General features: G+C 37.9%; 2 protein-coding genes and 1 long non-coding RNA gene across 3 annotated transcripts; 2 read left to right on the top strand and 1 right to left on the bottom strand.

Annotated features, from left to right (window-relative positions):
- Positions 1-4,094: 4,094 nt before the first annotated feature.
- LOC103723439 (NADH dehydrogenase [ubiquinone] iron-sulfur protein 1, mitochondrial-like) lies at positions 4,095-15,436 on the bottom strand. Its single transcript, XM_008814385.4, has 5 exons — positions 14,818-15,436; positions 14,461-14,707; positions 13,943-14,237; positions 8,014-8,388; positions 4,095-5,356 (listed from the first exon to the last, which is right to left on the bottom strand). Exons 1-5 carry the CDS (start codon positions 15,245-15,247, stop codon positions 4,457-4,459), a joined length of 2,247 nt encoding a protein of 748 aa, XP_008812607.2. The 5' UTR covers positions 15,248-15,436; the 3' UTR covers positions 4,095-4,456.
- LOC113461178 lies at positions 8,395-13,485 on the top strand. Its single transcript, XR_003383305.2, has 2 exons — positions 8,395-9,538; positions 9,663-13,485. It is a non-coding gene; the product is annotated as an uncharacterized LOC113461178 (long non-coding RNA).
- A 4,258-nt stretch (positions 15,437-19,694) lies between the features above and the next one.
- Positions 19,695-26,825, top strand: LOC103723519 (translocase of chloroplast 34, chloroplastic-like). The gene is made up of 8 exons (XM_008814489.4): positions 19,695-19,883; positions 20,362-20,472; positions 20,610-20,717; positions 20,823-20,947; positions 21,680-21,944; positions 26,030-26,098; positions 26,192-26,353; positions 26,457-26,825. The coding sequence occupies exons 2-8, from the start codon at positions 20,374-20,376 to the stop codon at positions 26,565-26,567; spliced, it is 939 nt and encodes a 312-aa protein (XP_008812711.2). The 5' UTR covers positions 19,695-19,883; positions 20,362-20,373; the 3' UTR covers positions 26,568-26,825.
- Positions 26,826-27,438: the final 613 nt, after the last annotated feature.

The following is a 27,438-nucleotide window of genomic DNA, read 5'->3' as shown; positions in this document are numbered from 1 at the left end:
CCTTATGCTCAAGGCAACCATTGGGTCATCAAGGTGCAACGCCATGTAATGTTTTGGGTCCACATTGCAAGCACAAGTTACGTTACACTGGAGTGGAAATTCAATTTTAGTGATTTAAGTCAGATGATAACCCGAGCCGGAATTGTGGCTCTCGTTCTATTTGGGTTAGGCCTAGTCTGGTTAAACTAGATCGGATTGTGCCGGACTCGTATCTGACTTTAAACCAGATTGTGATGCCCAAACCTGATCCAAAGTTCTAAAATTTAGGTATTGTGGTAATGTTTCCGCAAGGCCAAAGCCAGGTTGCAACCTAGCATTTTCTGGTGGGAAAAAAGAGTAGAAATTTTAGATGGTTTGAGGGTTATTGATTAAGGTTCTGCTGGCTACATGTCTGCAACAACCCCCATGGCTTCTTGCAGTTGCCGCTATTGCGTGTAATTAAAGTTAGCAGTATAAAATTAAACAACATTTAGAAACAATATTCTTACCTAAATTCCTTTCTTATTAGAATGCTGGCATGTGCCTTTCTACCCCATCCTTGCTAAGGTGCACCACTGTGCCCGGCCCGGGGGAAGGAGGGCGAGGCTGATGGGGCAGGTCGGCCGAGCATTTTTGTTTCTGTGCAGCATGCTCATATGTTTGTAGGTCTTCCTCATCTGGATCTCAATAATGATTCTTCCATAAGTTATCTATAGAAATTTTATTACGACTTCTTCTTTTTCTAAATGATGAGGTTCGGTAGATTTCTCAAAACGTCACGGGCGGCGTATCGCTTGTGCCGCCATGATCCGGATATTTTTTCAGACCATTCAATCAGCAGGAATGATGGGCGGTGTGTACAAAGAGCAAGAACTAATTTAAAGCTCTTTCGAGAAAACATCATGCTGATGTCACTCGGTTCTCCGTTAGTCTTTCAAACATGGCCTACTACTTGGCAACCGGCCATCCCAAGTGGTAAGCTTTCTAAATTTCGTTGTGATTGCATATGCTCAACAAGAAAGTCCATTTATTCCTAATTTTATTGTGATTGCGTAACCGAAGGGAAAAAGATTATTGGAAGTGCTGACTTGTTGACTATTGCCATGCTGGAATTGGAATCAAATTTTGGGTACAAAGAGCAGAAAAGAGTTCAGGGTCTTTAAAGCAAGCATCACGCTGACGTCACTCAGTTCACAGTTTCCAAACATTGGCTTTTACTTGGCAACTGGCCATCCCAAGGGGTAGCTTTCCAAATTTCATTGTGATTGCACATTGGTCGACAGGAAACTCCATTCATACCTAATTTTTGATGATCAAATATTGCGTATCTAAGGAGGAAAAGAAAATTCGAAGTGCTTACTTGTTGACTATTACCATGCTGGAATTGGAATCAAATTTTCAACTGAAGCTTAATAACTTGTTCTGAACCCAAACTTTGACCCAGTTAATTATCAGGGTCGATCTGAATCACTAAAAAACTAACTCCAACATCAAACAAAATTATTCAACACGACGCATCCAGGAATAGATGGCCAACAACTAAATCTGTTCGATTTAGGAATGAGACATGATACAGTTAGAAATCAAAAGAATTCATGGACTGATCGAGCTACATTGGTTCGGTGTGAAACAAACTTATAACCTCCTTGAAGGCCAGAATCTGGGACATAGCTACCAGAATATCTGCATTGAGGCATGAAGAAACATGGTACGAGAAGTATACCTCAAGAACAATATATATGTCAGCAATTATGATCAGCAATTTTTTTGATTGTTTTGTTGAGTGGGGGAGGAGAGGATGATGCCTCCTTGTTTTGGTGCCAATGTAATGAAGTAGAGCATATAAAAACCAGCCTTATCCCATCAATTCGGGGTAAGATATGTGGGTCTTTTTTTTCTGTTGTCGTTGTTTATTGAAGGCATCGTCCTCCATAATGAATGGAAGGCGACTTCGGACCAAGAAGTGGAACGTATTTTATATAATTTTTATGAATTACTGTAGCTGACTTCTTTTGCGTTACTGTGGGCAATTGCTTATCACCATGAGGTGGTGGACATTAAAAGTAGTCCATAGGATGCTGCTTTGCTTTGCCACAAAAATATTAAACAATCTCAACTTCTGAACTGTGTGTGAGTGGAGTCATGCATGTCATCTACCCACAGGCTCGCTTACTCGCTAGTCTGCCCCTTTTTTTTTCCCTCTCTTTTTCCTTCTTATGAGATACTCTCTAGTCTATTCAACAAGATTACATCCAAGTACTTACGCAGGGAAGAAACAAAGGAATTAACAAGTTATTAAGAAATGACAATCCATGACAGAAATGGGAGGTTAGCAGTTGGTTTTGGGACTCTTCCACAGCGACCTTTTCTTTAAATTACAAAGAAAGAGTCAGAGAAAGTATCAACGTAGCCACCTTAGACTTCCACTAACTTACTGGAGGAGAATTAATTGAAGATCGTAGTGGAACCCTAAAGAAAGAGTGAAAGACCAACCCTAGTTAGTCTAGAAAGCCCGAGCCTACCTGCACTTCGACTCATTATCTTATGCGCCTAATCTTTGTGTAACTGTTGTTGGCCGGGTAACAATTACTTTGGCAGCATGACTCTTTCGGGGATGAACAAGATAAATTACCCCAAGAGCATTGCCTAAAAAATTGATTACTTCCTTCATTCGAAGGATCTTTCTCTTTTTTTGATTTTTTTATGGCGAAGATTGGAGCCATATGCAAGTTAGGATCAAACTTTGGTAAGAAATTGGAGAAGCTATAAGCTTGTCCCGAATAGAAAGATAAGGGAGACAAATGGGATCAGTCATTAGAGCGACATTTCAGGTGTCCACGGTAGAGTACCATATTTGGTGAAATGGAAACATCCAACATCTGAGACCTGACGAGAAGCCAAATTCCAAATGAAAGGATGTAGATTGAAAGGGAGATGTTGACAAGGGATGCAGCAACATTGATAAGCCATGAGTTTTTCAAGTTGGCGGTTTTAAGGTCAACAAATGGAGCTCTGCTGACCAAGGTAGCGTATTCCAAGTGCTCAAGTAATCTCTTTCTGATGCTCTGAACACGCGAGAAGGCAGAAACAGGAAAAAGATTATTCATTAAGCCTCAATGGAGCATCTTCTCGAGGATTGAGAAGCGAAGGACACCTACTATTGCTTAGGAATTTCCAGGGATTAGGAAACTGTCAATGAGATGGGCACGATTATCTTGTTCAGCCTTTTCTTGCTTTTTGGGGAGGCGCGGGTGGGGTGGGGGGGCGCCGGCGCCGGCGCCGGCGGCGGCATGCACTTCACATGTTTTTTCACTATCATATGTAATTTTTTTTGCTAGATTAGATTGGTGGGAAATCCAAACATAGCTGATTAGATTTTCCGGATTTTGTTAGCGTTCTCTTGCTAGGTGGTGGGTAATCCAAACATAGTCAATTAGATTTTTTAGATCCAATCCTATATAAATGGGCTATAGCCCGGTAAGCTTCAGACCCATCTTTTGCTCTAGTATTTAAGTTTCCAAGGAGAGCGGCCTCTAGCTAGGGGTGAAAATGGATCAGATATACCTATCGAGATGCCGCTTTCATATTCAAATATATCCAAATTTTTTTAAATTCAAATATCTAACTAATATCTGTATCAATGTTCATATATGAATATAGATAGACAATTATTCGATTCGTATCCAAATATTTGATTCTATTTATAATTCTATTTAATTTTATATAGTATTTTTTAAAAAATACTATCGCCATATCAACATATTATTAACTTGATTTATCATCCACTTAATGATATCTTTAATTCTATAGGCAGAAAATTTAATTATTCAAATTATACCTGATTTGTATGAATATCCGTTTAAAATAAAAATACATGTAAATTTTTTGCATCCATCTAATACCTATATTTATATTTATCAAATCAAATAAATATATGAATATACTAAAATTCGATATGATTTCAACCCTACCTTTAGCTTATGCAAGGCTGCGTTAAGAGCAACAATATCACTCAATTCTGGATCAAAATTACATTATTTTTCTGCTCTTGAATATGGATAGTTCTCTGATCATGGTTCCAGACAAACAGAGGAAAAGCTCAGATGAATCGGGACTGCGTTAAAAGAGAGTTAAATACTAAATTACATAATACGTAACTGAGTACATCGTTCGGTCCCTTGCTCAAAATCTGCAATTTTTTAAAGAAAATTAGTAATTTCATACATAGAAAGTAGTTATAATTCTTCTACGTTTACAAAAATCAGCCAACAACGGTAATAGAACACAAAAGCACAGGTTCTGCCTTCTGAGGATGCTATCTCAGAAATAGCCTTTAGCTTATTAAGTGGCTCTGCCTTCTCACAATGCAAAACAGGGAAAACATAGAATAATTTGGCTGCATTTTATAAGCAATTCATGGATAAGGCAGATAATAGTATCTGGTGTCTTCGACCAGCAGTGACCCCAAAAAATAACTCTACGTCTTCAACAACACTGAACTGCACTGTGCCATAATCTTGGAAGCTCGAGATACTGAATCTGTCATGTAGAAGTTCTCCACAGCAGTGCCAAATGAAGCTAAACTCATCTGCTGGTGGAACTCTGGCTTCAGTGCTGCAGAAACTGTTGATTGCTCCCTCTCATCCACATGCAGTAGATTGGGGGCAACCATCCTTATGCGGACCCTTACAGCTCCAAGGTTATCATAAGGCAGCCGGACCCCAGCCACCTCCGAAAGTGCCCGAATGATCTTCCAATCATCCCTCGCATCACCAACCGTGGGGACTGCTGGGACCGTCCACTGTGAGCAACCTTCAGTGTTCTCATATGTGCCTTCCTTCTCGCTGAATGCCACAGAAGGGAAAATGACATTGGCACGGTAAACACCTCTGTCACCATGGTGTCCCTGATAAACTACAAATGCATCATCTGGAAGCTTTTCTAAGCTCACATCATCCGCTCCCATCAGAAAGAGGAATTTTGCAGACTGGATGCTGTCAATGGGATTGGATAGGAGGCCAAGGTCGAGCGCAGCAGCTTGAGCAGCATTGAGGAGTAGGACACTGAGGCCGTTCCAGTCAGGTCTTACGACTTTGCTAAACTTTGCTATGGTCTCAACAGCCGAAAATATGGCATCTTTGTCCTTGCGTTCGAACAATCCAGCCCCAACAATAATCGCTGGGTTCTTTGCAGACAGGAGAGTTGAGCAAAAAGGATGACGGCCTTCAGCAATCTCAAGGAGGGTTTGGGGACCTGTACCCAGATGCTGGTGGTCATAGTTGAAGTCCGATGGGGGGCCAATGTAGGCCACCTTTGCTTGAGTTGCTCTAACTGTCTTCCGTATTCTAGCATTTACCATGGAAGCTTCTACTCTTGGCTGCCATATTTAAGAAAAAGTTATATGGATCAGCCAAAAAAAAACTCGAAATTTTGCTAGTAGGTCAATTGTCTTATTGAAAAAGTGCATTTTACAAGCAAATCTTAACAGAAAGGGATAATAACTCTCACAACATGATATGAAAGCTATAGACATCATGGAGTTGATGGGAAAAAACAATAGAGAAAAGGTAAGAAAAACAGAAAGTAGAAACAACATAAAATGGATATTCCAGCATGATTAACTATGCACAATATACAATCCTAAGGCAATACTAACAGGCAATTCAAGGGCTTGTGTGGTGTTTTCAAATGTTTGCTTTTAAAGGTCCAAGATTACTTCCTTGGTAGTATATACCAATTTCATGAACAGCATCACAGTACAAAAAGCTGATATGGATCAGATATATTTATTTAGATATATGTATAAAAAGAGGGCATAGATATTAATAGAATGTGAGTAGCAAATATATTTGGGGCCGACTAACATATAGTTGGCATATCTGGTAAACAGCTGGCTAAGGTGTCTGCTAAACCTCTCTTGCAGACCTATAACTCTTAATTCCAGCACAAAAGGATAAAAATGTAAATTTATATGTTCTGACACAGGATTTTGTCTGGAGCATGTCGTCTTGGTCCACAAATATAAATAACTTTTTAGCTCTTCATACTTCTTTCATGCATGTAGTAGATAGCATGCTTGCATTTCATCTTTCTTCCATGAATCATGGTGTTAACTCTTTATGGATCATGAAGCTGTTAATATGTGAATAACGATATAAAATTCCACCAGGTTCTTCCTTTCATTATTCTAAAAAACCCTAAGGTTCAAACTGATCGAAAAATGAAAGAAAAACAGATAGTAACCCAGATACTCATTCCAAGGTTTCAATCAAATTTAGTTTCGGAGGCTCATTTGTTGATTATAAATAAAACTCAAACTAATAACAACAATACCTATCAGGTTCCATTTTTATTCTTAGGAAATTTGATGTGACATATATGGATCCAACTATGTTAAATGAGTGATTGTTATGGGGGTAAAGTCTTTCTCCATTCTCACATAACTCATGTCAGTTATACATCTATAGTTCCATTATTGATGGCGTATTTCTTTCTTAAGCTGCATAAAGTTTAAAGATCTATGACATTTGTGCATAAGATGGGGTGAGAAATATGATAGGTGGTTCTTGCAGAATATCTATCATGTAGCAACTAATTACCCAAGGTTTATAATGCAATATGAAAGTTGACTCCTTTTTATCACTTTAGTTGTGAGCTGGTTTCTAAGCATTTTTCAGGTGAAATACTTCACTTCCTCCATTATTCCTTCAAAAAAAAGGTTTCTAAGTATTATTTGTGCATAAGTATTATTCATAATGCAATATGAATAAAACAAAGTGTGATGATAGAATTTTGTTTCTTCAGCAGTACATCCGTATATCTTTTGTGAAGATATTGCAAATGGCTACATCTTTAGCTCTACACAACTAAGCACAAAAATGGACTGTAAAATCAGATAGAACTGGCTGAAGGGACAGATTATCATCACCCTGGTCCTTTCCTCTGATCCATTTATTGACCTACGCCATCATAGCAACCATGATTCAATTCTTAACTATTACTAAAGCTCCAATTATCAATTTGTTAGATACAGTGTGTTTTCATTTTGTAAATCTCTTTCACAGCTAAAGTTCACATAGTCGTGAGCCACTTCCAATGAACTTTTAATTTCTATTAGCATATTTTTAAAATAGCCATGCTACACAGAAAGAACATATTGTAACCAAAAAGTAAATCTCTGAAACTGTTCCTCATGTGGTTTGAAGGATTGGCATGGTCTAAAGAATTGGCTTTGGTTAAAGTAGGGGCACTGCACCATGAAGCAGGTGGGATGCATGACCTGCCTGCAAAAGACATGCGCTCCGCACATGCAGGACTCAGGACCCATCAGGACAGGACCTGGCCTGCACTGTGCCATGAAGTATAATTACCAGGGATGGAGCAACAGTCACATGCTGAGAGCGGCACTCAACTGGACCGCAAGTGCAGCTATGAAGGGGCACCGCAAGGGCCTTGACCACAGACGTGGGGCAGGGAAAGAGCTCGACCAGACTGATGCTAGCCGCTGATCTTCCAGCATGAAGCCACGAAGGATAAATGCAGGATAAGCACAAATAAGTGTTGAAGTATCAAGATCTATCTTTAAATATTTAAGGTGCAAAAAGATTACCTTTTTTCAGATTATGAACATAAAGGACTACAATTGTCGTTTCACACACTCCTAGAAGGCACAAGTAGTTTCAAGGGACACAAAGGCATTCCATAAACAATGATAAATTCAATGTTTTCTAATAACTTCTTTTCTCTTTTTTCTGCAGAAAAAGGAAATCTAAAATGTGGATCAAGGCCCCAATTATTTTTCTGCAGAGGACTTCTAAAATATGGGTCAAGGGCCCATTTAGCCCAAAACACATCTTAAAATTTACTCTTTCATGTAAAGAAAAAGTTTGTAGACTAGAGCATTTAACAAAAAAAAGGCAACCAGTTAACTAAACACTATTCAGACGCAACATATACAGACTCATGCACGCACACACGCACAGAGAAAGGAGGTTGGGAGCGGGGTAGAGAGAGTTTTAGTAAAAAGTACAATACCTGAGTACCAACCAAAAGGAAACAATCAGCCTTTTCAAGACCAGCAATATTTGTGTTCAGAAGATAACCAGGGCGTAGGTCTGCTTGAGGACTTAAGCCATTCCCTTCGCATAATACTTTATTTGAACCCATTTTGTTCAAGAAATCTTTCAGTGCCATCATTGATTCAGCATCAGAAAGCTGGCCAGCAATTCCAACAATTTCCTCAGGTTTAACTTGATGTGCAACCTCAGCAACCACAGCAAGGGCATCCCGCCAAGTTACTGCCTTAAATCGTCCATCAGGACCACGAATCATAGGGTCACTTAATCTTTGTCTCTTAAGGCCATCATAACAAAATCGTGTTTTGTCAGATATCCATTCCTCATTAATATCCTGCAAAACCAATATGGTTCACTGAGAAAGCAACCTTGATTGATATTTTCAGTTGAAGCATAACACAGAAACCTTGTAACACTAAGACTGCCTTGTTCAAGAGTTACAGCATCAGGAATGAACTGTACTACCTACACCAGGTAACTTATAAGCTTTGAGAACAGGAAATCATAATTATTTGACATTCAACAAATACAAACGTAGAAGAGGGGAATGGAGGTTGCTACACCCAGTTAGAAGAAAGCCTTCTATTTGTGAATAGGTTTCAAATAACTGATGGCAAAGCTTCCCTTAAAAAAATCTTTCTCAAAACAAATAAAATAAAGATAAAGTAATGACATTAAGCTGCTTCAAAATCAAGACCTCACTGAAGAAAGCAGCATCCTGTACACAAACAAGGTTTATAAAGTTTTAACAGCATACAGATGCCAAACTGAATACATTAATAATGACCGGAAGTTAGCCTCATTCTGATGCCAACTTCCTGCAAGACCTTTCCATACTCATCTGATGCTTGAGCAAAGCCAGGTCAGTCTGCCATTGTCCACCTAATCAGTGAAAACCAAAAATTTTGGACAGACAAAGACACATTTTCTCATTTCTCCTAACCTCTTCTATCCAAAAAAACATGGTTTATCCAGTAGGATCATCTCATACCGCTAATGGTAGGCTTGACTTAATTGAGCTCAAAAACATTTCCTGATTCCTACAATGCTTACATATGTTTTCTAGACTCAGTTCCATCAAGAGAACAAAGCATCTCCATTATTCACTGATATCAGATTTTGCAATGATGGTCAATGGAAATATCTCTCCTGCAGAAGGAAGTCAGGGGAGAGCCATCTCTTGCTTCCAAACTGGTCACTTGCAGGGCCGGCTTGAGCCCTAGGCGACTGAGGCGGTCGCCTAAGGCCCCCGGCCCCAAAGAAGGCCCCCCGCTGCCGCCGCACCGCGCTGCGTCGCTGCCCAAAGAAGACCCCGCTGCTGCGCTGCACCGCAGTTTCACAGCAGTGGCACTGTGGCAGTAGCTACTAACCTACCGCCTGGCGCCTAGCTGCCTACAACAATGGACAGTCGACAAGACAAGCAACGGACGACTCCTTCCCCCCTTCTCGTAGAGCCAACGGCTCCCTCGACAAGATGACTGAGGGTGAGTCTTCTGCAGCGACGCCGTCCCAATCCGGCAATCCCATCGCCATTCGCCCATCGTCCCTTTCTTTAAAATCCTCATGGTCCTCCACTCCTCATTCCTCAATCCTCATCGTCCTCCTCAGCTCCTCTTCTGCAGCTCTGCTTCACCGACCACCCTCTTCTGTCTTTGTCTTCATCGTGACCAACAAGGGCCGAAGGGCGCCGCCGCGCCGGCGAGCCGGCGAGGTCGTCTCCTTGCCTCTCTCCCGTCCCGCGACCTCCTTGCCTCTCTCCCGTCCCCTAAGGCCTAAGTCCCTGACTCCCATCTTCTTCACATCAGCCCGCTGCACTTGTAAGTCTCTCTCTCTAGATGGACAAGAAAGATGTTTGAGAAAATGCCTATGAAAATTTGTGCGCCTAATTCCGTAGTTTGTTTGTCTTGGCATCAGATGTCTATTGGTTGAGCCGTTGAGGTCAATCCAATCCATTTACAGCAGTCGTTCGGTCATGCGCCGTGAAGTTGATAATTGCACTTACATTCTGCATTCATTTGAGTGGCATTACCTTTTGCAAGTTCCTGCCGATCTTGAAATCATACTGCTTCCCCGGTTCCCCCTCCCTCATAGGAACTCACCGAAACATTTGTCCAGCATTGCTTGAAATTGGTGCTTCCTTGCTTCTAATGTACTTATTGATTTGATCTACAAGCAGCCTTCCTTATCTTTTCTGGGTGAATGTTGGATAGGATGATTCTTTCAGTTTTATTTTTTTATATCTTGCATTGTGCCATTGTCCCTGTGTTGGTGCTCTAAGCATTAGAAGCAGAGCTCAATTCTCAAGTTCCTTTCTCTAGCCTTGTCAACAAGTAGAAGTTGAACACCCTTTTTCTATCTTTTTTTATTGGAGTTTAGAGATTTATTGTCTCTCATGGGGCAAAAATTACTTTCATCCACTAAACATAAGACTGTTTGAATTCAACCAATATTTTCCTGTATATCTTTCCTTTGGAGATAGCATCTCAATTTCTTACACACACACACCCCCCGGCACCCAAAAAAAAGTCTATTGTAGAATTTTTTTAGGATTGAAACAATACTGTTTAAATATGAAAATCGCTTATTTCACCTCATTGGTTTGATAGTTTTAGATCCAGTTTCAACTATTTTAATATAAAGATGGCATCATGCTTAAAGAATTAATTTTATACTTTTTGAAAACAGAATGTTTGAATAGCCCCATTGGTTTGTTTTACCTGGAAATTCGAAAACAGCACAGGTTTTGGATTGGTTCTAGCTGAAATTTTGACATTCTGCTCTCAGTTTCCGTGCCATGGGGAAAAGCCACAAAGTATTATAACAAATTTCTCCTACTATGGTTTACTAATTGGAACATTAATTTTTTTTTGTTATTCTTATCTTTCTATATAAAATTATAGATTAATTAGTTTCATCTTACTGTTTTTGAATAGTTTGCATGCTGGGTGTTCTTTAATCTCGACCGTTTTTAAAGTATTTTACACTTATTAAAATATTTTTATCATTTTTTAGAAAAAAAAAAGCCTCTCTCAGTGAGTTCGCCTTAGGCCCCCAAATATATTGAGCCGCCCCTGGTCACTTGTCCAATAAAGAGATGGAGAACCCGCCTGCGAGGAGGGTAGGTTAAGAGAGAGAATGAAGATTGTCCTTTTATTCTGCTTGCACTCTGTGGGAGGCAGGAGGAAAATATTTTTGCTATGTCAATGCAGAATCAGGAGACAACTTTTACAGGAAGCAGGCAGTGTCCTCAAGTAGCAACCAAAATGTGGAATTTATATAGTAAGATTGTGTTAATTTGTAAAAAAGAAAGAGAAATTTAGTTTGAGTTTGCTAGTTGACCAAGCTTCCCCTTGGAAAGTAATAAGACTCTGAAAGAATTCAACCTATTGACCCAAAACGTATTTACCTTCAAAGTTAAGTTAGTTGATCTAACCACAAAAAAGGTTTCTTGATGAGTTCTCTGCTAGGATCATATTATGCACTCCATCAACTATAGGGGCATCAAAGAACCCAGCTAGCTTGGCTCATCTTGAGCTGAAACTGAGCTCAGATGTTAGACTCATAACCTGAAACCTAGCTTAAATCAGGCTTGGTTAGAAGTAGCTTGTACCAAGCTTATGGACTAGGCTAAATACAGGCTAACATCTATTTATATTTATTTACATATGACAGATGTGCATGCATAGTGAGTTGAAAAACTAGTATTTGCTTTGTAATAACTTAGACTTTTCATATGCCTGGAACTATATTAAATTGATTATATCCAATGGTATCAAATTATGGCGGACACTACAACTAAAGTTGTCTCTTGGGCTGATATTTCAAGAACTTTCTTCACCTAAAAACTTTCCAACTTTAAGGCAAATTTAGCAGGGCTGCTCCAGATGGCATAAGCTCAAGCTCTTCCAATAATGCAAGCCTCTGCCTACCAATTAGTTTTCTAGAGTTCAGGATAAGCCTGCCTTCAGTACTCAGATACTTCAACTTAGGGTACGACGCCCCCCCCAGAAGCTCATTCCTGGACCTGTTTCCTAAGTATTTTGATTTTCTAATTATTTTTTAACAGAATCACTTCCCTATACCCACAGCTTAATCCAAGTACTCAGATACTTCAACTTAGGGTACCACACCCACTCAGAAGCTCATTCCTGGACCTGTTTCCTAAGTATTTTGATTTTCTAATTATTTTTTAAGAGAATCACTTCCCTATACCCACAGCTTAATCCATTGCTGCACTTGTTCTAACTTCTGGTAAGTAAGGGTCCGCTAGTGCCGAAAGTTGCCTGGTCCAAGAACTCAAAACCATTTTTACAGGACTGATATCAAGTTGACAAGTAGACTTGGTGAACACTTTTATCAATCCTTCTCAGCTAAAAATTATGTTCCATAGGTGACCCTAAATTGGTGGCAGAAAAGCCTCGGAGATGACGATACTGGCTTATTGGCTTTAAAACATATTTCATACAGAATTGGGACCGAGTATGCTAAATCTTAGATGTACACTGCTGCACCGAGCCTAAATCCAAGATAATCCAATGAACCAAGTTGAACTTGAATCAAGGAAAATCTGAAAGAGATGATGCAAGCAAATCCCATCCCTCAGGACTGCAAGTCAAACTCTAGCTGCGCAAAGCTTTTAAAATCAGCTAAACTTGTTGACACTGCTAACTTAAAGCTTCACATAGTTCATGAAGTTGTCAATCCATATGTATGCATGCATATGCTAATCAAGACAAGGCTAGCTTGACACAGGCTCTATTGGTCAAATGGATCTGCGCTAAAACTCAAGCACCAGTACTAGCCAAAAGATGTTAGTGGGCTCAATCTTGGCTGGCAGTAAACTGATGTTGCAAGCAAAGTGAGCAAAATCTTTTATTGGACTCCCTAAACAGAGACATTTTTAAAAGAGTTCGGACGTGGTGCATAATGTGGTGATGTCTCTCTCGCAGTTATATGATTGTTGTGTCAACAGGATTTAAGAGTAGGATTATGAAATACTGATCAGCAGTGACTGAGATAGGGAGGCAGCAGTCATATAGTGGGAAGAAGTGTGAGGAAGAAGCAAACTAGTTCGGGAGGCTACAGCCACTAAGTGGTGGCAGTATAAGGATGATACTAACATCATGGGTAGCACATATATATGTGGAATCAACCTCACAGATGTAAAAACATGTTTAGTGGAGAACAATGGTTTCCAGCTAATATCATGATGTCATGAGCCTAAAGAGGTGTACAAATGTCGCATCACAGTAATAATGAATCTTTTGCATTGTGGATAAACCAAGACATACACTTTCAGAGGCCAAAGCCCCACATGTATTATGCTCTCATACTACATAACAATTAAGCTGTACCAAAATACATGGAACTATAAATATTCATGGCAGCTGCAGCAGCTCATGATATGAGGATATGGTTGTAAGACATGCAAGGTAAAGCACAAAAAAATAGATTTCTAAGATCTTATAAGTTCAATCCTAGAAGGGAAAGGCTGAATGTTTTAGATAATAAACCATGTATTCATTTTCAAAAACATATATGCATATTTAAATTTGAACAACCACATATTCATTTCAGAAAAAAAAAAGATTTTGGAAATGGTTTTCTGATTATTTAAGAAACTCATATGGACCTAAATTTATCTGTTTAGAAAGCATTTCACCAATTAATACTTATTCTATTAGAGAGTTTTTAGAAACATTTGCAGTCCCTAAAATGGCCTGCACTGCAACCATTTCTCTGGGATGCCCACAAAATTTGACAACTTGAAAATTGCAACACTGGAAAGAGAAGCTTCAGATCAAGTACATAACTATACAAATAACTAATACATAATTCACAACAAGAAAAACATATATTGTATTCGAAAAATGGCAAAGGAAGAAAACCTCATTCAGACGTGGAAGGATGCGCATGACTTCAGGACCTCTACTATCAATTTTTATGTTTGACCCAACTGCATCAGTGACATCAATACTCTCTGTTCCCTTTAACTCCCAGTTTCTAGCTTTGAAAGCAAATGGTTTAGAAGTGAGAGCTCCCACTGGGCAGATATCTATCACATTCCCAGAGAGCTCGCTTGTCATAAGTTTCTCTACATATGTCCCAATTTCCTCTCCACTGCCACGACCTAGCATGCCAAGGTCCTGAACACCAGCTACCTCAGTAGCAAATCTCACGCACCTACGACAGATAATAAAACTTCAGTCGAGACTTCTCTATATCAAAAATAAATTATCACTATCACATCTGTGTATCAAAACAGATGTAGTGACACAAGCAAACCGTTTACAGATAACATACCTAGCTGTTTAAATTAGCAAAATAACCTTGATACATCAAAATACAAATCAAAGTAATTAAAAAATCTTCTGAGTATCAAAATAACATTGAGAAAATGCATTACCTTGTGCATTGGATGCAACGAGTCATCACCGTCTTCACCAAAGGGCCCAAGTTCTTATCAACAACCGACCTTTTCATCTCCGTGAACCGACCACGGTCGGACCCAAAGGCCATCGACTGGTCCTGAAGGTCGCACTCCCCTCCCTGATCACAGATCGGACAATCCAGTGGATGGTTCATCAGCAGGAACTCCATCACCCCTTCCCTCGCCTTCTTGGCCACCGGTGTATTCGTCTTAATCTTCATCCCTGCAATCCCAAAAAAACAGAAAAAAAAAAATCAAGAATATAAACAAAATCAAGTGGGATAAAAGACTTCGATCGAATGGAAATGGAAGAAAAATGAGATATTTGCAAACCTGCAAGGGCCGGCATGGCACAAGAAGCGACGGGCTTGGGGGACTTCTCGACCTCGACGAGGCACATGCGGCAGTTGCCGGCGATCGAGAGGCGGCTGTGGTAGCAGAAACGGGGGATGTCCACGCCGGCGACCTCGCAGGCCTGCAGGACGGTCATGCCCTTGGGGATCTTGACGGGGTACCCGTCAACGAAGACCTCGATGGCGTCGTCGGGCTTGGGGAAGTGGATCCGAGCTCCGCCGACAGGCGTCCGCGGCGCCGATGGCTCCTCCGCCGCCGCCTCGGCGGAGGACTCCGGCTTCTGGACATCCCGGGTGGAGGAGATGCACCGGATTGAGGTAGGGTTCTGAGGGGACGGAAGCCTAGGTTGATAGAGGTGGGACTGGAGCAAGGGTTTGGAGCGCCGGAGAGCTCGGAGAATGTATCCCATCTCTCTCTCTCTCTCTCTCTCGGTGTACCTTTCGATCTCGCGGCGGCGGAGGGGTAGAGGGAGGGCGTGTGGATGCCGAAGGACTCTCGCGTCGGGTCCGCGGCCGGTAAGCTTGCTGGCGAGATAAATCGGTTGGTCTAGCTTTGATCCGAGGCCACGGATTACGTCAGGGATTGCTGAAGATATTTTTAGGCTTGCAGACTGATTATGAAATTGGACGAGTTTCATGCGGCACATTTATTTCGAAAGATAAATAGGACAGCAGTCTTCTATATTGCACGAGAGATCCAAAGTCCGCAGTAAAATTACGATGTACTCACGTTAGAGCGTTTTTACCAAAAAAAATATAGAATTTTTGTTTGTGAAGTTTTTAATAAAAAATATTTATTATTTGGTAACGGGTTACGATGGAATTTTAAGATCTCCTTGATAACCAAACTGAAAATATGCTTTAAAAATATTATTATAAAATTTTCTTAATTTTTAAAATTATTTATTTGATATTTTAGTTTAATAATACATTAGATGATATATTTATATTTATTATAAAAAATAAGGTCTTATGAAATTATTATATTGTACTAATAATATGATATAATATTACTATGAAATATTGCATAGTACTTTCAATTATCTAATTTTATGTACTCTCAAAAAATGTTATTATTAATTTTTTTAATTTTAATTTTTAATTTTAATCTATTAATCTAAATAATATAACAAATTATATATATTATTTATTATATAAATATAATAATAATTTGATAATATTGCTATACTACATTAATAATATTATTATGATATAATATCAAATTATTATTATTGTAATATTATATTATTATCAACATCAACGATATTATTATATCATATCATATTATACTATATTATATTATATTATATTATATCATAACATATCATATTATATCACATCATATTATACTATATTATATGATATTATATTATACTATGTTATGTTATTTATATTATGTTATTTTAAAATTTTTACCAAATACTTCAAAGATAATCTAAAAAACATTTAGGCCTTTTTTTTGGCCTTTCAACTAAAGAAGAGGTGAGTTTAAAAAGCAAATCAATTGGGTAGTCAAGTTGAGCTTTGTAAATTCTGAGTTTGATCAAGCTTGGTCCAAGATTAACTTCAAGCCTGAACTCCAAGATCTTTATCATTATTTCGAGCTCAATTCAAGCTTAATTTTAGACCAAGATAAACACAGCTGTGACCAATCAAATTGATAATCCTAAATTGTGTTAAAATCAACCCAAGTTTGAATTAAGCTGAATTCAATCCTAATTAAATTTTAATTTCAAGCTTAGGGTTCAAATCTATTTGAACATTTAATTGATTCAAAAAAGTTAGAAATCATGCTTATTATAGCCTTGATATGACTAAATATCTTCAAATTTTTTCAAGGCAGGCTTAATTAAGACAATTCAATTTTTGGCTCGGCTTGAAATTATTTTTCTTGTTCGACCTAGGTTTGACCTTCTAAAATGAAACTTAATTGGAGCTTTTCTTCAACCGCGCTTGGTTCATCAGAGTTAGGATTTATAACCAAATATGTGTCATTTATGTTTTAACGGACCATGCACCATGCATGGCGAACCCATATCAAGGGTAATGCTATGGGCAGCCTGCTACATCCACATGAGAGATTTTTTTTTAAAAAAAAAAATACCATGTGGTATGTGGGCTTGACGTGATTTACATGACTTATTAGCAATTATGAGAGAGAAATTGATTATTTAGTTGCCAAATCAATTTTACCAGGCATGTGAAACTTTTGGTGTGCATTTAATTGATGTTTCAGATTTTTTTTTAATTATATGCGTCTAATTAGGCACTGCATATTTGCTGTTGTGGAGAAAATTAAATTTAAGTTCTCTATTTCATTCATCTTCAAGATTGAACCAGTCATGACACGTTCCATGACGATGCTAATTCAAATATTTATCATTAACTTTATTATATTTTTACTCTACGATATATAATGAATAATGTGGCTCCAAAACTTGTAAGCTTTTATTTTTCTTGAGACCCGAGTTCGGCAAAAGACACATCTATCCATACCGCCTTGCCTGCTAAATTATTTCTAGGAACCCGGAACTAATGCCTCGACAAAGGAAAGACCTTTCCAATAAGAAACTCCATCCGTTCCTTCTTCTTCTTTCCTTGATGCCACAGGATTGATCCTGCAGCTTGATATGTGCAAGAGCGGCTCATTGTATTTGGGGGCATAAGACGAGCTCACTAAGAGAGATCTTTTTTTTTCTCTTTTATCTTTAAAACCTTTTGGGCCAGCCTAAGGTGAACTCGCTAAGGGAAGCTTTTTTTCTTCCTATTTTGCCTTTAAGGCTTTCCCTACATATGAGCATTCTTTGAGCTGGAGTCTTAGACGACCGCCTCAGTCGCCTAAGAATTGGGCTGGCGTGCTATGCCCTCTTGTATGCATCAAAGTTTAGTTTAGATAATGGATACTGCAAGATATGTAGTGTGTGTTGTATGTGATAGAAATCTAAGTGGAGCATGGCACACCAACTAAAAATCATTTTCTTTTGATATATATTAATTTTTTTCTTTAGTAGTAGAATAGATGATAAATGAAGGCTGACAAAGATTCTTTAATATATTCGTGGCCCAATTTGAAATATTCCCTGCACTTTAACTCGAGAATATGTTTAAAGTAGAGATACAATCGAGCTGACTCGAGTCGAGTAGTAAGAAGTTCAAGCTCGACTTGATTCAAAATACGGTTCAAAACTTGACTTGAGATCAATTGAACCTTAATATCCAAGCTCAACTCAATTTGATAAAAAAAACAAAAGCAATATTTGATATCGACTCGAATATCAACCAAAACATACTTGAGTTTAAGTTCGAGCTCAAATTCAAACCTTGGTTATAATTAAAAAATATGGTTAAACGTTAATAAGTTAGACAAATAAAAAATATAAATATTATATTTTTCAAATATTATATTAATAATATATATATAAATAAAAAATATAAAATATTATTAAAAAATATATACTCTTCCAATACCACCTACCAAAATCTAGTCCAATACAAAACATGTCATCTTAAAAATTTTCTATGCCATTATAATACAAAAAATGGATCACGATTTCACCCTTGAGCTCACCTCCACATAGTCTTCATGCTTTATTTATAAAGAGCTTTATTTTCTTCTTTTTTTTTTTTTGTTGTTGTTGGTATAACCAAAGAACTGCGAGAAAATAAAAAGTAACAACTACATACTAACTATACTAAAATTACTAGAAACTGCAACAATCTAGGATCTCGCTCAAAAAGGCCAGCCAAAACGTATTAAAACTACTATAAACTTATCTAAAATCTACGTAGCAAATAATCGACGTATGACTAAATACACGCTCGCATGGGTTTTTCACGATCGGCTTCTCCGTTTAAGCTCGGATGTTCTTATCAGGTTAAGAATTCAAATCCATTCAAATCTCATCACAAGCACCACGATCAGCTTGTGGTCGGCCTCAATAGATCTGTGCTTATAGGTCAGGTCTGCTTTGATACAATTTATAACAACCCATGATCTTGCCCAAAAAAAAAAGCTATCCGGAAGATATTATTTAGGTTCTTTGATTCTGCATACGTATCCAAAATCTATCTAATAAATAATTGATATAGGACTAAACATAGATCTGCATGGTCCCTGTATGTCAAACTTGGCGACCCTTTCTCCTAAATCCAACCAATACCGAGCCATCTGTCAAAATCCGGGCAAACTCTGGAGGAAGGATATCGCCTTGCGGGAATAGAAAGTCCAGCCCTCCTAGGTAGCCAGTCAGTTCTTTTCCCGGAAAACATGAGAAACTGCACACGTTGGGAATAATTGTTTCCAAGCCAACATATCCTTAAATAGCGGAAGATCAAAAAACCTGTAAGAAGATGGATTAGAAATTCACGTGACGACCGTTGTAGAATCCCCTCGTAGGATAATTTCATGCCCCTGGTTTATCTTATTTCCTCTTTAAATCTTTATGTTTAGATTTATGCTTGGTTGCATCATCCATGATAATAAAATGAGGGGATAGCTAGCTATCCCTATTCTTGGATATCCCTGCGAATGAGGGATAACACAAAAGTTTATTTGGGTGCAACAAATACTATTTTCTGTAGTTATAACGAGAATAATGACAAATGGTGTACAGAGAGTGTAAAAGGTTAACCACCTTTCCAGGCTGTAACGAGAAATCCATTTCACCCCTACTCTTGCGGTAGTTTTATCCCCAGACCAGGAATAAGAATTTTTAGCTGTATTATCTACGGCAAGAGATTTGTTGGAACACACTGTCTGTTTCCTGTTTTAGTTTATCTTAGCCACGTGAACCGCACGTGCCAAATGCACAGTAATAAATCACCGCAAAAAGCCAACGCCACTTCCTCGCCGGCGGTGAGGAATTCAGTAATAACCCCCCCCTTCTTTTTGGTTCCTTTCTATTTCTCCGCCTAAACCCTCTCGGAGTCACTTATCTCCGAAAGCCTCCAAAACCCTCCCACTAGGGTTTTGGATTGGATTCCGGAGCCCTTCTCTTCGAATTCCTACCACCGGGGGTGTTTTGGACCGGCCTCCTCTACTCTCAGGTAAGATCTCGAGCGCTAAAACTCTACATTCTTATCTCCTTCACACAATTTTATGGCGATTTCATGCAAAAAGATCTGATTTTTATTCAAAAATTTGACAAAGCAGTGCATAAATTTTGGGGTTTTAAGCGGTGAAAACCTAATAATCATCCAACCTTGCTCTATTTTTTTTAATAAGATGTTGCGGGGATTTTATGCAAGAAGAGTTCTAATTTTTATTCAGAGTTCATAACCTAGATGGATTTATGTATTTCTTTGCATCCAATAGTCGTCGAGTACCGTTCAAGATTATGTAAACTGCGTTTTAACATCTCGCTAATTGGCGATTTTTCTATTTCTTTCTCCTTCTGGGATCGTTAAATTATGAATCAATAGCACTTCTTTCTTTTTCTACTTTCTCTTTTCTGGGAACTCACAGGATCTGTAATATTTTCTTGTTTCAAAAAAATTAAATTCTTTATCTTATCTTTGTTTATAGGAGTTCAACAGTATGGCATCCCAATTAGCTCGCGAGTGGTTCGGAATCCAGCAGTTTCCGGCTGCCACACAGAGCAAGTTGCATGAATTGCTGGGGAAGCTGAAGCAAGAGGTCTCTGCATTCTTCTTCACAAGATCTTGTCGCAATGCACTATCTATTGCCTTCTCAATAATTGTTTCCTATCCTTTTTTTAGCGTATTATTTATCTATTTATTTATTTATTTATTTTTACATATGGTTCCTTCAAGGATGTGAGTACATTGACGATTCTGGTGATGGGTAAGGGCGGTGTCGGGAAGTCGTCCACCGTGAACTCCATAATAGGGGAGAGAGTGGCTGCTGTCAGTGCTTTCCAGGTTTGTTGTTCAACTCCCGAGTAGTCAATTTTGGGTGTTAATTGTCTCTGATGATGATGGGTTAATAGTGTTTGTGTTTTCCTTGATATGTTGTTGCTGTTGCAGTCAGAAGGATTGCGACCAATGATGTGCTCACGCACGCGAGCAGGGCTCACTTTGAACATCATTGACACTCCAGGACTTGTGGAAGGTGGATACGTCAATGAACAGACTCTTGAAATCATAAAACGGTGGGTGTCAAAGAAGAATTATAAGTTGTAGTCCATCAATCTATCTGTAAGATGACAAATCATGGCCAGATGTAGTAATGCGGACTTTATAAGTAAACCAGGTTATGTGTGATTAGATTAAACAAAATGTTGGTTGGGTAGGGCATATTCAATTTTATGTACAGGGGATTGCAATATAACTGCTAAAAGGATATCCCCTTAACGTGATGATAGCTCCTAGAAACTTTTTACAAGGTGATATTTCCAAAAACATCTGTACTTGATTATCTGTAGTCTGTTTCCTTAGAATTTATATCTTCTCCAGTTCATGTTTTCATCTGATCCTTCGAGTTAAATCACCCACTGTCTAGCCAGGTCAGTCATACTCATCAATTTCTGGTGATTGAACAAGATAATGCTGGAGTTATGGTCAACCTCATATCCATTTGATTAGTCACCATGGATTTCTGGTGATATACTGGAAAGACAGGACAGAAACATGAAGTGGAGAAACTACTACCTCTTGCCTAATATCTGAGAGGAAAAAAATTGGAAGCCTTTAGTAATTAGATTATTTATTTCCCTCCTGCTAAAGTGCTCTCTGATTTTCTTATTGTAGTTTGCTTCATGCGATAAATAGGGTTCTTCTCTGATTCCTTTTTTTTTTTTTGCTATGCTTAGGCTGCTTGTTTATGTCATATAATTTTATATAGTTTGAACTTTGAAGCAATATGAACTCCAATATTATGCCAGGTTTCTTTTGAACAAGACTATCGATGTTCTTCTGTACGTGGACCGGTTAGATGCGTATAGGGTGGATAGTTTGGATAGACAGGTTATTAAAGCCATAACAGATACATTTGGTAAACGAATATGGCAAAGAGCTTTGGTTGTATTGACTCATGCTCAGCTGTCACCACCAGATGGAATGAATTATGATGATTTCTTTGCCAAACGATCAGAAGCACTTTTAAAATTCATCCGCTTGGGTGCACGTATTAAGAAACAAGAGTTCGAGGTATGAAAATCTTCATCTTGTATGTTCATCTTGGATGTATTCTTCAGTATGATGTTGCTTTGTGCTACCAGCCTGCAATATGTTATTTGATTACACTTTGCAGCTTCCTTTCATAACTGGAAATGTTTATCATACATCACATGGAACCTGTCTTATTCTTCTGATGGATGTATTACAGTTTGCATATGTTTTGAATGTGCCCTGGGTTTGGGCATTTATGAGTCTTGCTATCTAGTTTTGCTATAGAAACATTTTATGCTGTTTTCTGTTAATTCATACTTATATTATATAACATGAGGATATGTTTTTTGACTGGAGATATATTCTGTAAATTGTATTGATAAAATAAATTGTGATTTCGTTGGCACACAATGAACTTCTAGTGCTTAAACTATAACCATAAATATAAAACTTTGCTTGCTTAACTATTCCTATGAAGGGCTCCCTCCGATGTTGTTCTTAGCTTTTTCAAGCTATTTTTACAATCTTTATCTCTGTAGCATAATTCTTTCTCTCCTTTTTGTTGACCGTTGCAAATAGATCCTAGTACCTCTACTTATTGGTACTTGATTGGATTTTCATTAACATGCATACCATCTCAACCGGTTCTCTATCACTTCCTAAAATTGGTGCAATTCCAGTTTCTCCAGTAATATACTTGTGCAAAATGTGCAACAATGTGGCATCACTTTTTACCAGAAGGAAATCCTTTGCCACCTGTTGGTTTTGGAAGATTTAGTTTTAGACCTTGGAGTTCTCTGAAGTTCAAGGGTATTGAGGTTCTTCAAAGGTTGAGATGGATGAAATAACAAGGAGTCCCTGTCACTTCTATCCACCTATATTAAGGTTTTTTTTAAAAAAAATATATCTTCATCTATGATGACATTCTTATTAGCATATTCAATAAAATGAAAATAATCAAACCATGTTATTTGAAGATTTGTGGTTTATCTTGGGCCTCGTTTGTTTCCATATATTTTGTTTTCCTTTTGATTTTTAGGCTCTTATTACTAAGAAGGTTTTCCTTCGTGTTTTTTTAGGCCTAGCTCTTTTCTCAATCACATCATCATCAATAACTAGCATACACAGCTAAATGTTAATAGCACAAAGAGATAAAGGCTGGAAATTGACCTGTACAGCACATTTAGTCGAAATGCTTGTCAGTGTCCCAAAATGCTTGTCAGTTCAATGAGTAATTATCTTATCCAATGACCATCAAATAACATCTTTTGGCGCTCAGGATAATCAGAAGCCTTTGACCATCAAATTTATCCATAATTTTCCCGACTCCGAGTAAGCAAGTAACATGTTCTTGCAATTGACCTTCTGAATTTATCCCCTTTTTTCACTAGGAAAATCGAACCATGTTGATGCTATGCGATTGTTCCCTTTTTTCAACATGTTTATTCTACCACCTTGGCACATAACTTTATTGATGGGTATAATAATGCACGGAAGTTTGCTCTTATTGATGGCTACAGAATACTTAATTATTTAACATTTTATTATTTTTTAGAATTCTGACTAAGCGACTGGGAAATCAATTGATATCTCATCTGGCCCCAATGCCATAGCTTTTACATCCCTGTCACTGTGATCTCAATGCCATTTTTTGAAATTGATGAAGAAGAGTCTAGCAATTCCCATACAGTGCCACTTCTGAAGTAGCGTGCTCATTCAGCACTTGTGGATATAATATACCTTTTTTAATGACCCGTTGTTCACCAAAATCCTATTATCTCTACTTTTAATAAATCTAAAAGTTGTTAGTATATCTAGTTCCAGTGTCTACTGAGCTAATTATTCATGTTTTACTCTTTTTTTTATATCTCAACTTATCATATAAGATACCATAATCTGCATCTTGAATTTATTTTTGTGAAACTTTCTTAACCTCTTTATATTCTTTAAAAACCTTATCTTAATTGAACTTTGCTATGATATAAAGTAGGTCCTCCTATTCTTGATTGAATCTTCTGCCTCACCATTCCACCAGAAAGTTGATATTTGTGTCTTATTTTTTTTTCTTCCTTTCTTCATTTGCATCGTAAGCACCTTCTTTCCAGTCCTAATTATTGTTTGCGCTGCCCAACTAGGTCAAGAAGCATATTTTTCTTCCTGTTATCACTTATCACGAAAAAGTGTTTCTTTCATTTTTGAAGATTATGTTTAATAACATTTTTCATTTTTGAAGAATATGTTTAATAACATTTTCCTCATGATCTGTATACTTGCCAACTCTTCCTCATCACATGACTCACCCCATCTTTTGGTTATTATTCTTCTTTCCCATGTAAAAGCCATGATTTTTTAATCAGGAAAATATTTGAACCCAAGGTTGGATTCTTGTATCAATGTTTCATTTCTTTCTAGCATTTAGTCGTTGCACTCTTAACAGTTGCAACTTGAAATAAACCCATTTTTGAGATGGCCATTAAGATGCCTTTTGGCTGACTTATGTGCATGCAACTAAGGAATCATCAGGTAATCTTCTGCACTTTTTTGTGAACTATATATTTGTCTCATACTGGCAACTTCTTGTGCAATTCCAGATCTTTGCTTTGAAGGACTTATATTGATACATATAGAAGATAACTGTATGAAAGGTGAATAATGGACCATGTGATATTTTTATGAAAGCAATGCAGTGTTGCAAGTGATCTGATGTATAATGTTATTTATAGATGCAAACCATTATGTTGCCTCATATTACAAGTTATGGACTTTTTTTGACCAATGGTAATATCATCTTTCAGCCTGATAAAAGCCCGTTACAACCTGATTGGTATCTTTACAAGGAAGATAATTGAGGTTCTAAAGTTGATTATCAGGCTGAGTCAGCCTTGATTAATCAAGTTAAATTCACGCTTGGTATGAGAAATATTTGAGCCTGAACAACATGATCCATCCCTGCCAGATGGTTATGCCCGACCCTCCCATTTGGATCCCCAACATTGTGGGATACAACTAATGTTGGGGGCATTCTATTGTACGCTACCTTTATCCTTGTCTGCATTCATATTTATCTATATATGTACATCATTTAGCTGGCAGTAGGGAACTCTTCAAACTCATCCTTAATTCATTTGTTGAAAAGGTTATTAAGTGATTTGGGGGCTAAGCTTTGTAATGATATCTTGAATTCGTTTTCTTTAGACTCTGTTTTCAACAACACTGAATCTGGTCAATGATATTTCAGTATATGGTTGCTTGCTCCAAACATGCTATCTAATAACAGCATCATTGAACTTTTAATTGTCTTGTAATTGTAGCTTGTATAACACTTATTGACAATTGGACACTTATTGACAATTGGTGATAAGCTTCTCCAGTAGGACAAGGGTGCGAAAATGGTTGCATGATCCCTAAATTGTTAAAGAATCGAAAGTGCCACCAATTCTTTATGGAATAATCATGCCAATGGCCAATTTTCATCATGAAAAAGTCCATTGGAAAATTTTGATGTGTTAGTCAACCATCCAGTGAAGTTTCATTCAATTTATAAATACCTTTTTCCTCAGTAAGATGGCAAATTAGTGCTTATCATGTCTGAACAGCTGCTTCATCTCTCAAGTTTGGTTCCTTCATCCATGTCTAAACCGCAGAAATCTCATATGTCTGTACTAATAAAGGTATTTTATTCAGTCCATTTTATACATTGAGCTTAGCTCAAAGATTTATATTGATATTGGTTAGTTGGCATTAAGGGTTTTTTGAAGTATCATGTGTTTGATATCAAAATTCTACATCCTCGAACAAAATTGGTAGTTCATTTACTTGAATTTGTTGATGTTTTGTGCATGACGTATGAGCTGTACTACAGTTTTTAAAAGATTCCACAATAAACTAGTTTCAAATAAAAGTTGGGGCTTGATTATACAATAAGAAAAAGGACATCCCAATGCATGAGGCTCCTGCTATTGCGGGATCTGGGGGAGGGTCAGACATATCCAACCTTACCTCCAGCTACTTTCTTGTTTCAAACCTGTGACATTCAGGTCACAATGGATCAAACTTACCATTGTGCCAAGGCCCATACTCTGGCTGATTATATGATGATGACCCTTATCTTTTGCCTATGTTAGGAATCTGCCACTCCTGTGGTTTTGGTCGAGAATAGTGGGAGATGCAGGACTAATGACAATGGGGAAAAGGCATGTCCAATTCCTTCCCTCTTCTTGCTGCTTCTACATCTCTTTCAAGTTGAGTTTGTCTCGGTCATTTAAAGTATTGTACTTTGTAAACAGATTCTTCCTGATGGTACTGCATGGATCCCGAACTTGGTGGAAGTAATAACAGTTGTTATCTCAAATGGGAGCAAACCGATTGCGGTGGACCAGAAGTTGATTGAGGGCCCCAACCCAAATGAGAGAGGAAAGTTCTTCATACCTCTCATCTTGGCTTTCCAGGTCAGCTTCCATCTTGCATTAAACCATGCAAATCTGAGACACAGAATTTCTCTTGCAGAAATGAACTCATCTACTATTTTCCCTGATTTCTGCTATGTTTCAGTTTTTTTTTGTGGTCAAAGGGATCCAAAAAGCCATAAAGCAGGACATTGCAAAAGAAAGCAAACCTCTTTGGGAGCTACGTGACATGGGCTTGGCAAACCGGAAATTCTAGAAGTTTTAAATCTTGTTACGCTTGTTTTTTTCCTTTACCTTTTTGGGCTTTGCATCAGTTCTTTTCCCTTTTTTTTTCTGCTGCTGTTCTCACACCTTGATGTGCCATTAATTGGGTTTATAGGAGTATCTAAGTTGGGCGGCCGGTGAAGATTTTCTTGTTGAGGATAATTCTAATACTATTGTTTTGCAGCATCATAGTTCGATGGTCTCTCAATTGTTATAACCTTCCACTTCTAAGTGCATTTCTGTTCTGTTACTCGGGCTCTTTCTTCTTGTCTCTTGGAACAAAGGAGAGAGCATAAATTGCCAGTTCTTTTGGAAGAAATGAGAAAAACTTTGTCTTGTGCTTCAGGAGTCATTTTTGTTAAGCCAAGACCATTTAGGCCAATTGCCTTATAGGAAAATAACCCCTAACATCGTCTTGCCATGCTCTCAAATGTGGTGCATTGTGAGTGATGACAGTCCTCATATGTTGAAAGGTGTTCTTAAACTTCTCTCCTTTTAAATATTTCTAAGGTAGGTAAAATGATAAGAGGATGCATCATAATCAAAATAGAGAACTGTTAGTGCAATCGTAATGATTGTAGCCTCTCTCTTGTTGGTTGAGTTGGTTAGACAGCGCAAATAAGACGAGAAAGCACTATTTTTTTAAAAAAAATAGGTTAACAAAGAAAGATTTCCTCAACTCTGTAGGTTGTTTGTTGATTTTTACTATTATAAAGCTCATAATATTATAGTGCATTTGCAGAAGTATCAGTCCTATCTTGACTTCTTTCAGAAAGCCTTCTCATCACTTCAATCATGAATGAAGATTGGTCAACCTAACGAGAGCAAATTTCAACTCCTCGCAGACGCTTTCAAAGTTCTCA

This window comes from Phoenix dactylifera, chromosome 9, assembly GCF_009389715.1.
Source record: "Phoenix dactylifera cultivar Barhee BC4 chromosome 9, palm_55x_up_171113_PBpolish2nd_filt_p, whole genome shotgun sequence".
NCBI classification, from domain to species: domain Eukaryota; kingdom Viridiplantae; phylum Streptophyta; class Magnoliopsida; order Arecales; family Arecaceae; genus Phoenix; species Phoenix dactylifera.
The sequence above is the reverse complement of the archived record's forward strand: the minus strand, read 5'-3'. Positions and strand labels throughout refer to the sequence as shown.